General features: G+C 51.0%; 4 protein-coding genes across 4 annotated transcripts; 3 read left to right on the top strand and 1 right to left on the bottom strand.

The window, feature by feature from the left end:
* The first annotated feature begins 399 nt into the window (after positions 1-399).
* On the top strand, positions 400-1120 carry MYCFIDRAFT_205513 (uncharacterized protein). The gene has a single exon (XM_007934112.1). The coding sequence runs from the start codon at positions 429-431 to the stop codon at positions 804-806; it is 378 nt and encodes a 125-aa protein (XP_007932303.1). The 5' UTR covers positions 400-428; the 3' UTR covers positions 807-1120.
* A 565-nt stretch (positions 1121-1685) lies between these two features.
* Positions 1686-2315, top strand: MYCFIDRAFT_200777 (uncharacterized protein; the record flags this gene model as incomplete). Its single annotated transcript, XM_007934111.1, has 1 exon — positions 1686-2315. The coding sequence occupies one exon, from the start codon at positions 1686-1688 to the stop codon at positions 2313-2315; it is 630 nt and encodes a 209-aa protein (XP_007932302.1).
* Positions 2316-3882: 1567 nt separating this feature from the next.
* MYCFIDRAFT_180232 (uncharacterized protein) lies at positions 3883-8492 on the top strand (the record flags this gene model as incomplete). Its single annotated transcript, XM_007934110.1, has 35 exons — positions 3883-3903; positions 3926-3941; positions 3966-4206; positions 4232-4257; positions 4281-4350; positions 4391-4466; positions 4495-4896; positions 4926-5127; positions 5151-5280; positions 5319-5545; positions 5577-5589; positions 5615-5823; positions 5858-6014; positions 6041-6274; positions 6333-6372; positions 6396-6422; positions 6448-6512; positions 6543-6590; positions 6626-6698; positions 6753-6955; positions 6984-6997; positions 7035-7136; positions 7195-7288; positions 7317-7457; positions 7505-7572; positions 7604-7710; positions 7742-7764; positions 7791-7833; positions 7874-7919; positions 7947-8048; positions 8080-8103; positions 8157-8294; positions 8323-8379; positions 8409-8434; positions 8475-8492. 35 exons carry the CDS (start codon positions 3883-3885, stop codon positions 8490-8492), a joined length of 3483 nt encoding a protein of 1160 aa, XP_007932301.1.
* Positions 8493-8540: 48 nt separating this feature from the next.
* MYCFIDRAFT_212713 (uncharacterized protein) lies at positions 8541-9363 on the bottom strand. The gene has a single exon (XM_007934109.1). The coding sequence runs from the start codon at positions 9082-9084 to the stop codon at positions 8701-8703; it is 384 nt and encodes a 127-aa protein (XP_007932300.1). The 5' UTR covers positions 9085-9363; the 3' UTR covers positions 8541-8700.
* Positions 9364-10887: the final 1524 nt, after the last annotated feature.

The raw sequence follows: 10887 nt of genomic DNA, 5'->3' as shown, positions 1-10887 counted from the left end.
TGAACAACGCTTGGCCGAGGCGCAAGATCTGAAAGACAAGCTTGATGAACGTGAGCGCGACTTGGCCCAGCGCGCGTCCAGGTTGGAGCTGAAGGAACGACTGTACAGCTCCGAGATCCAGCTCTGGCAAGAAGCTCAGGCCAAGGAGAAGGAGGAGGGAAAGGAGGAGGAAGAGAGGACAGAGTTGCAGCGCCGTCGCAGTAGCCCACATGCGCAGCCAGGTGCGAACACTGATGATGGTCATGACCGGAAGATGGGAGTAGAACACCACCGAGCACAGCGTGCCCAACACATCTCCTTGCTCAATCAGTGGCGCCACGATGTCTCGGCCGCGCTGACTTCATGGCAGTCCCAGCTACAGATCATGGCATCCAACATTGCACGTCTGGCCGAAGCTTTGATCCAGGAAGTCGAGCTCTTGCAACACCATGCCGCCGGCCATAGCAGGCGCAGAATTAGCAGCAGCTTGGGCAGTGCGGCCTATCACCTATACGACCTCTCACTGGCAGCCGAACTCGAACGCTGCGGCGAAATATGGAGCCGCGTCAACAGTCTTCAAGCAAGCCTGCCTGCGAGCGTTGCGCCGGGAACTCCTAGTCACGCGCATGCAAGAAAAGGCACTGTCGATACGCTCGCGAGCAGAGGTACCCAAGAAAGTCCTACGAGAAGCAGAAGCATTGCCAACAGCGCTGCAAGCGGAGCTTCGCCAACTGCACAAGATGGAGAGACAGGACATGGACAAGCCGAGAGATGATCGCCAGCGAGACTTCTTGGTCGACAGACTTCTACTTCGACATTGGCGCTGAAGCATGTCCGAAGCATGTGTACTGCAGGCAGTGCCATATACTACGCAATGCCGATGTCTGCCGCAATGGGCGGAATTATGGCCGCTTCGAAGATCTCCATCGATGGATTTGTGCAGAATACGGACATTTCGCTGGCTTTGGTGAAAACTGGGAAGGAATTTGAGTGATACTTACCGAAAAGCAGGTACTGCAGCCGAGGGTACTGCCCACAATTGAGCAGTTTGGTAAGACTCATTTCGACGCCGTGCTCCTTCCACCAGGCTATCGGGGCACAGGTGCGGCCTCTTTAGGAAACCCACGAGATCAACACTTCCATATTCCTTTCTCAGGAGACTCTGTAGAGACACTGGGGGCGCTGTGACGACCATGGAAAGCAGAAATGCCACAATCGGCCTGTACATGTACGAATCTCCAAATTCATGGAAGGACCAACAAAGTCGGAGATTCATGATTTGGTAGGTATTTCCGTTTCCACTCCCATTTTCCATCTCAGGACACTGAGTGCCATACTCATGCTGAGAGCGCTATGCTTCGAATGAACGTCGGGAGCAGACATGCCAGAATTGGTCCAAGCCTGGAATAGGCTCCAGTTTCACGAAGAAACCGAGAAGGCCGGTGACCCACAATTTCCTCATATCTTCCTTTTCAGGCAATGCCTTTCTTTTCAGGAAAGTCATTTACTTACGTCTTCCGTTTTCAGGAACATTGGACCAGAGTGGAAGAACACCGTGTGGTTGCGATTGTCTATTCTCATCTCTCTTTCATGATTTCTACGCCCAACTTTCCACCTTTCCTCCCAAGCTTGCACACCTCAGCACAAAAGTCACTACACAGTCACAATTTGTCCCTGCCAGCCCTGCCATATCCACCACCGAAGACATGGCTGCCAGAGATCAACTTCGAACCATCTTCGGCTTCAACAACATGATCTTCGGCGGAGGAAGCTGTCCAACATCATCGCCAATACCAGCAGTCTTCGCCAGCCTCAGCGTTGCCTCGCATACCAAGCAACCTCGAACACCAATGGAAGAAGAAGAAGAGGAGGAGGAGGAGGATGAGGGAGACTCATCAAGCCAAGAATGCTCACCTTCCCCGATCTTCTTCCGCCAGCTCGCGGATCCCTTCTCGTCTGAAGCCACCACAGTCCGCAAAGCCGAACATACCTCCAATACCAATCGCTACGGCGTCAGCATTCTCAACTGGTCTCAACCACCATCTTCCGCGTACTCTGCAACTTCGCCAATCTCATCTCATCCATCACCTGAAGCATCCATATTGAACTCTTCCATCAAGCTACAAGAAGCTCTTGGCTTCATCACATCGCCACTACACCGAAGGAAGAGAGTTCATGTAGAGAAGGAGGATGGGGAGATTTTTGGGAATCGGGCTCGGGGTAGGAGTTTAGAGGATTCTCCTTGTAAGGACAAGTTGAGGAAGGTGAGGGGGGGAGGGGTTGGGAAGGGTTTGAAGAAGATGGATGGAAGGAAGGTGGGAGGGAGGAAGGTTTGAGTCATGGGGAGGGTTTGAGGGAGAGGATCTCGGGAGGGAGGTGGTTTCTGATGGGAGGTGGGCTCTGGAAGGAGGGCTGGGAGGAGAGAGAGGAGAACGTAGAGAGAAGATGGATGTGTGTGTGTATCATACATATACTTGATCAATCAGTGCAGGCTACGCAAAACTTTCCTTTCTGTTCATATCGAGAGAGTGACAACGTCCCGACGGGCCTGTCCCTGGGGAAAGTTTGGCGTGGGCGGAGATGTTGCCGTGCGTGATGAAATGAATCGGTGAGCCGAACAGTGTCAGCGACAAGAAGTCTCTATGTCCACCGCTATGCAACCTCAAGAATTCCCAACTTTAGCTCCTGATCTTCTCGAGGAACATCCTTACAAGAGACCCCACTGCAAGGAGATGTCGTGGAGAAGACGATGTGCACGATCAGCGTATATAAGATTCCCGTCGTCTCGTGGGAGCGCCGCTCTCCTCCTGAGTTCAGCAGCAGAGACAAGCACGGCAGGAAGCCCAGCTTCGGCGCATGCATTCTAAGGCTATATCCAACATCGACAACAATCGTCGCGTCGTATCATAAGTGGTCATTCTCGAACGGGGTGCAGTGAATCCATGGATTTGGATACAGATCGGCCTAGACGCGATGCGGATGCGCCTAGGGAGCAGTGTAAGGGCCGAGATCCGCTTTGCCTTCCTAGGTCAGAGCAGGCTTCGTTTGAGATGTCGTAGAAATCAGTGTTGAGATGTGTAAGCGCTTCTCCGACCTCAATCTGAAGCGGGCCCGGAACTGGTCGCGCGCTCGAGACTAGGGTGCTGCGACACTCTGAAGTTGTCGTGTTACTTCCAGCACCTTCAACACCCTCGCCTAATGCATCTCGCGGTGGCCGATTGACTAGAGGCTTCGAGATAACGGCTCATGCGGTGTCGGTGTCGGTATCTCGGAAGATCTCGTCAAGTTGTTGTTCCAGAAGAAGTCGCTAGCTCAAACGAAGTCATGTTCGGATTGGAGTGACGAGGTAACGGAATGGCCATGTCGGAAGTAGGTGAACAATCCTGCCAGGCCATCGGGTCTCGTTTTTTCTTTCCGCGTTGCCGATATGTGCGGTATAGTGTGTAGCAGATGGTCATCGAGCATCGTCGCGAGCGTTGCGCATAATTGATTGTGCGCCAGGCTGGGGATGAGATGTGGAAATGTCGATGCATATGATCAGGAAGTGTTAGGCTCTTCGGCGTCGGAAACGTGTGTGGTGCTCGAGGAAATTTCACCTGGCATCTTTAGTTGAAAAGCCGGGATTAGTCAAATTCTCATTCAAGTTTGACTGGACATCAGTAGTGAGAAGCTGAATGGGGAAGACTCCGATCCGCCGACTGCCTCCGCAATCTCCAACGCGCACTCACTTTCCACTTGACCTTTAGCACGCTCTCCGCGACACTACGAGCACACCCAGCACTACATACCACACCTCGGAAATGATCACCAACGATCACAACACCCCCAACGCGCCGATCGACGACAACACCTTAGACCACTTCGCGCCATGAAACGGCGGCTGGTTTACGGTGCCTCTCCAAAATGGAAGTTTCTCGATACAAAGTCGACCGACTGATCAGCTCAGGGAGCCACACCAATCCGTTGAATCAGAGCAACTGGCTGAGCTGAATGGTGGCACCATCATGCAGCTGTGCGGCCTGGGCTGAGCGTCCACCACGACCCATCAACATTGGAATCGCACGGATACAACGACAACATCCTCACCACGCCTCAGACTCTCGACTCACGCCGAATAGCGAGCATTCGCCCACTGCTGGCGCTACATGTATGCGGCGCGACAGTACATACATCGGCTAGCCGGCGCGGACGCGATCCACGACGCGAATGGAATTGGAAGGCACATGAGTTTTGCGAGCACAAGATATGTCAGTAGTCTTGACAAGATCGCCATTGGATGTCGTTGGAATGAAAGAGCGTAGCATCAACCGAGCCTACAACAGAGGAAGCTGAGGCTGACCTGACGATGGCCGCCGATCAACCTGGATCTGTGTGGTAGGTAATCTGTTTGGTGAGGAATCTGTGCGGCGAGGAATCTGAGGGAAGAAGAATCTGAGGGAACTGAGCCCGAGAGCTTGCTGAAAGGCCTTCCTGGCGAAGATCTCGTAGTGCGATACGCTCGGCGGCGGCATGGAGAACATTCCAATCACCATGGCAGACTCCGAAATCTTGTCCAGCAGAAGACTCCGTGTGCTGGGTTGCCCTCCATCAAGCCGGCGGAGGATGGGAAAGGAGAATCGAAATGCGATCGCTGTCATCATGATGGTGGAAGTTACAGGTGAGGGAAAGCCGACTCACACCAAGCGAACCTCTCTGACTGTAATCTTGCAACATCGCGGAGATGTGGCGACCTCGAAACACATACTCGACATGATGGTGACGATGAACGCCGACTGGAACATGTCTATCACCTGCAGCAACATGTCATGGCTCAAGAAGGATGGCTCTCCTGGACCAGGACTGCGGCGCTGTTATGTGAGCGATGGCTTACAGTCTCCCAGGTCATCCATTCCCCGGCAACATGTCCCAGCCCGCTCCGTTCATGAGAAACATGACATTGATTGGAGCTCCAACGTATCATCTGCTGCAACACAGGGCCATCCATGATGATGATCGCTTTGCCATTACGAGAAACATGCCCGCGGTGTTCTGAAAACCAGTTCCATACTGGAACAACTGCTCGACCTCACACTCGGTTCATGTTATCGGCAAACCACTGGCGCTATGCCCCACCAGCATGCGCATCACAACTGTACAGAACTGCTTCATGTGCCAGGTGCCAGACAAATCAGACGTTGGTGCGGCATGGCCAAGGCTGGTGTTGGACGGGCCTCGATCGAGAGCTGTTGGACAGCAATATTTGTCGCCAATGACCAGCACAAGCACAGCACGATCCTCACGAATGATCAATGCGACTAAACAGTACATCAGGCTAGCCCAAGAACCGACGAGGCACGAAGCCATGCACTAAATGAGGACGTCGTACCCTGCGAATTCTCCGATGTCATATGCACGTTGCCAAGCATGCCCTTCATCAATCTTTCTATAGCAGTCTTGATCAAAATGCCATCGGGGCTGGTCAACCATCCTGATTTTGCATTGCCCTGCCCATTTCAGCGCCGTCATGTTGAGGATCTCAACTATGGCAACGTTCATCATCCCGCTCAAAATCAGCACCCCAGCCGATGTAGGCCGGCAACCCAGACAACTGCTTGGAGCCCTTCCTGATGAGTTCGAGCGAGCGGTTGCCCTTGAGGCAGAGAAAGGGCCGGATGATCAATCTTGGCCGACTTCCGGTGCATCGTCGACATGATCTGAGCGCCGATGCTCTTCCCATGAGCATGAGAACCACTAGCTGTCATCTACTCCGAGAAAACCATCTGCGCTTTCCTCCACAGCCTCCGACTCCCAGCCCAGCATCACCACCGGTGGTTTTGGCTCCCTGGAGATCATCTCCTTGGCTGGGTCATACCTGAAATTGCCAAACATGCCCCCAAAGATGATCATGATCATGACGAGTGCGTTGCCATCAGCTGCCCGCATTGTCCGTTGATAATCCACCAGGTCATCATGACCGTTACGAAAGCCAACGAGGAAGACTCCCTCGACTGGCGAGGTGTCGATGATGCTCCCTTCGGTTCTGGACAAAAGAGCTGGTTCTGCAAGTTGTGCAACCACATAGCCAGAGAGATGATCAATGGCTACGGTCACAAGACCGCTGGAGGAAATCACTGCGAATGCCGAGAAGCGCCGAAGAGATCGATGCTCTTATGAATACGGCATTGCAAGTCATCCTGGTCAGCAGATCTAACGAATGCTATTCCAAATACTTTTCCTCAAAATGGCCGATGCGTTCTCAAGGGCGCGCACGAGTTGCTCATCTTGCCGCCATTGTGTCGTGTTCACGATGGCTACTGTCAAGCACAAATCTCTCACTAAGCCCTTGTTCCTAACCATGACACGCCTCGTGATAGTGAAGTGCAATTCCTCGATGATTATGATGACGAGAGTTTGGTGACGACTAACAAGACTCGCAGCATGCTCAACACGGCGGTAAGTTTATGGTGTTGAGCTCTGTGAACTGCACAGATCTGCACACCAGTATTGAACCTCAGCTCCTTGGCTCGGGAAGGCCAGCCGTACTCTGATTGGAAGTCCGCGATACAGACATGATCAATTTCAAGACGACTGACACTGCGACACGGGACCACGATCGAGCCGACCACCCATCGGTAACAGCCACAGCAGAGACGTGCAATGGGATAAGGCCTGTGGAGAACCCTATCAGACAGCACGACATAATCCGCGAGATGATCCCATTGTCGAACAGCACCCCATCTGTGGGCGGGATTACTGAATGATCACTGCCCCGACGACATCATAGGCTGTAAGAGACCAGGCGATTATTGGTTGACGACTACGATTGCGTCTATATCAACAGGATCCGACCGATGAACAACATCATCATGTGCTACGATTTCAGTCTGATTCTCGTGCCCATAATCGACATGGCAAGAGTGCAGAAGGACCATGGCCAGGAAGATGACCATAACGAGCATCCTGACACATGGGTGGTATCCCGAGTTCCTGCTCACAAGTGATGCCGGGAAGATGATCATGACGAGCATCCTGATTCATGGTGGTATCCCGAGTTCCCCCAAAAGCGGTGATCGCAGCCCAACAGACATTGACTCTCTGGCACTCTATGCGCTGTGGAGAATGCCGGCGCTTGATCCGCAATGACGATCTTGGTCACCCAGCCGCGCAGGCCCTTGAAGGTGTCCATTCTCTAGATTGCCATGGGTTCGAAAATGCCGGAAAGATGATCATGGTGAGCAACCCGATACGTGGATGGGATTCCGAGCTCCCCCAAGAGCGGAGCGGTGATCGCACTCTCAACAGACACTGACTTTCGGGCACTCCAAGCGCCGTGAAGACTGCCGACGCTTGATCCACAGTGGCGGTCTTAGTTGCCTAGCCGCGCAGACTCTTGAAGGAGGTCATCCTCTGGCTCGCCATGGTTTCAAAAATGACGTTATGGCTATAATTGACATGTACTCATTGGCCTCTGGGTCAATCACGATCGTCTTCGCCAACCAGTCAGCGAAATGAAACCCGCGCTCGGCTTTCTCGAGGGGATGAAAAGCATAGACCGGCACCGCATTCATCAAGGCAACCCTAGCTGCACAGCAAAGGTACAGGGACCTCGTCATTGTGACAAACTTCTACGTGAGCTTGATGACAGTCGGAACCGCTATGCTCAGTCTTTCTGACGCTGTTCTCGACCTCATGATGACCATCTTCCCGAGGGCTGTCATCGCAATGGACTCAGCCAAAACCTGCACACCTGGAGTGCATCGAAGGCCGGATCCTGGATCATAAGCTGGTGCTGAGGCAACGGGAGGAGTGAACGATCCGGGGGTCATGAAAAGCACTGCTGGGGATAGGGAGATGCTCGATGTTGAAGGCAGACTAGTCAAGGGACTCAAAAAAGAAGAGTGCGAATGGGCATGAGGCGACGGAAACCGATGCAAGCCAGCTACACTTCACCACCTCTAGACGTGGTCAAGTGCTCGGAGCAAAATGAGGTAGGGATATGCTCGATGTCGCGAACGCCGGAGGCAGACCAATCAAGGGACTCAAGAAGAGAGTGAGAATGGGCATGAAGCGACGGAATCCGATGCAAACCAGTCAACGATGTGTGGCATTCACCACATCTAGAGATGGCTAAGTTCTCGGAGCAAAGTGAGAATGAACAGCTCCGGGGGACTCGCAATGCTTAGAGCGATAGGTTGCAGTGTCCAAGATGTTGGTGGAAGACGACAGCAGTATAGTTAAATCTCAGCCAGACTTCAGGAACAACTTCATCTACCAGAGGCTCTATAGAGCTCCTGACTATAGTGACCAAATGGACGAGGAGCTCGATTGGGATCGCCGTCGTGCCTAAGAAACACCGCTGTCCAGATCCGCATCTCTTCTCCTTCTGCGCATTGGGCTTCGATACACTGCGAAAGTCAGCCAGTGTCTGCTTCAGGACGTAGGCGGCGCAGCAAGCAGCAGACATGATTGGCCTCCTGTCTAGCTAGGCAGCGCTTCTGCGTGGCACATTGTCTTAGGTGTCCGGTGGAAGTTGATGTCGATGCTAAAGAAAAGCTAATCACAGGCACTTCAAATCAAGCCATACGAATTACAAAGATGGTTCAAGTTGATACCTGATGAAGAGACTGAATGTGGGCTTTACCCGGGCACTTATCGAGCCACTGTTAGATGTTCCCCATTCGTGCCAGGTCTGTTCGGCAGCGATTCCGCCTGCAAGTCTCAATGCCAATGCTGATCCTGCGACTACTCGTAGGGAACGCATACGAGAGACCTCCTCCAGCAGTTGTAGCAATGTGGCTGCCCCTCGTCACATTTCTTCTTGCGTATCCTGCATGTCCTGCAGCCAGTCTTCAATCCTCTCAGATGTAGCTTGATGCGTAGGTGGTCGAATTCGTCTTGAGATTGGTTGGATTGCTCCTGCGAGTGTGCGATGCCATTGTTTGCCTGGGAGACTTCGGAGCGTGCAGGACTCTCGCGGTGTTCGGCAGCTGTGCCTAAATGTCCTACAGCATTAGCATTGGCTCGTGTCTCCGTATCATCGCGCGCTTGATGATGAGACGCGGCAGCACGCTCTTGTTTGGTTTCAGCAAGTTGGGTTGCGCATGATGGCTGCAATATGTCGGTCATTCGGTTGGGGTTTGCTGCGATGTCGTCGTCGGTCGTTAGGGAGAAAGCCGCAGGTGTCGCGACGCTCTCGGCTGCCGCCGAGTGGATGTCTGTGGCTGGCGGTCTAGCGGTCTGGCGGCGCAGAGGTGAAGGCTACGCGTGTCCTATTGATAGCGGGTGGGTCTAGCTATGGGCGTAGGACGTTTGGAGCGCGTCGCTAAGAGACATCCGCATAGCGTATAAAGTTGGTAGGAAAGCCAAAGAGGAGCGAGCCGCTAGCCATGACTTGGTGCGGCATGATTGCTCGGGTGTGTCGTGTTTCGAGTGTGCAGCTGTTGTGCTACCTAAACACCTTTCGCCGTAGACGTCTTTCCCGGTTAGGACTATTGGCACTAGTGTTAAGAATATTAGCAGCTACGCGCTAAGGGCCAAACTCTGAACGCTAGACTTAGAGCTTCCTAAATCTTTAACTAAGAGAATCTCGCGAACGTAGTACGATCTCTTATAATAAAGAAAGTAAGAGTAGAATAGCTTCGGATAATAGTAAACTCTCTATATCTATGCTTTAGTATATTTAATAAATAGCGCTGCTATACTATACCTCTCCTTACCGAACTAACCTACGAATTCCGCTAGACCTATATAGGAAGGACGTTCCTAATACTATAGTAGGCGCGGATATTCTATAGCCGAGGAGCTAAGCCTTTAGATATACCGAGACTAATTAATACTATTAGGTCGAGAAGAGTATAGGCATCGTACGACGTACTTAACTAGCCGAATACCTAGCGGATCTAAGTAGAGGCGTACTAAATCTATTTCCGAGCTAGTTAATATTTCTATTCCTAAAGCTTAAGTATATCTAATATTATATATAAACTACTTTGTCGTTATCGAGGAGGTATTAAAAGTCCTTAGTGCCTCCGCTATAGATCCTCGGCGTAGTTCTTTACTACGGATTACGCCTTAGCTAATAGAATAAAGGTAGTAAGAACTAGGAAGTAGATTACTAGGAAATAATTCGTAGATAGTAAGTAACGAAGGTTTTAGGCTATTATAGACCCTAAGATCCCCGTTAGATAATCGTTAAAGGTAGAAAAGACCTAGGCCCTATAACGACTTTAGCGATCTAAGCTAAGATAAAGAAACTAGTAAGTACGACTACGATATACTATAGCGACTATTAGCTATTTCTTCTCCGACTACGCGCTTACGTCGTAGCTCTAATACTTTCCTAAGAGAATTATTAGTAACCTCGCCTATTAAATTACTTACTATAATATAGAACTTAGTTAGGTCCTACTTAAGCAAAGATTTGTCTTTCTATTATTCGCCTCTATTATAGCTATACTAGGTATATTAAGTCGTTCGATAAAGTATCTAGAACTAGAGTCTCGTCTCTTCTATTCTACGCTAGAGGCTATCGTAACTAGGTAGCTATAGCCTTAGCCGGCTACTCCTATATACGTTACTACTAGTACCTTCTCGATAAAAGTAAATCTATCGCTATCTATTACGATTAGCGTCTTAACCGGTTTAGCTAAGCTTAGTTTAGGAACTAGAGACTACCCTAGCGACGATAAGGGCCTAAATAGCTAGACTTAGCAGGTTAAACTGCTACCGACTTTAATAGCTAATCCCGTAGCGACCTAGAAGATAGTATACGAATCGCGTAGGTTTTTAAAAATTTTATAGCCGCCTAGAGATATAGCCTACGAATTTTTTTGCCGCCTAGATAATATAGTTATAAGAATAATTAAGTTAGGATTAGGACTTGCTACTAATAAGTAATAAAGCAAGTAGACGGAACGGAAAGAGTGCCCT

The sequence above is a fragment of the Pseudocercospora fijiensis genome (assembly GCF_000340215.1).
Source record: "Pseudocercospora fijiensis CIRAD86 unplaced genomic scaffold MYCFIscaffold_15, whole genome shotgun sequence".
NCBI lineage: Eukaryota > Fungi > Ascomycota > Dothideomycetes > Mycosphaerellales > Mycosphaerellaceae > Pseudocercospora > Pseudocercospora fijiensis.
The sequence above is the reverse complement of the archived record's forward strand: the minus strand, read 5'-3'. Positions and strand labels throughout refer to the sequence as shown.

Excerpts from the sequence above, each read along its gene's own strand:
- MYCFIDRAFT_212713 (XM_007934109.1), bottom strand. The coding sequence starts at position 9,084 with ATGACCGACATATTGCAGCCATCATGCGCAACCCAACTTGCTGAAACC.
- MYCFIDRAFT_205513 (XM_007934112.1), top strand. The coding sequence starts at position 429 with ATGCCGCCGGCCATAGCAGGCGCAGAATTAGCAGCAGCTTGGGCAGTG.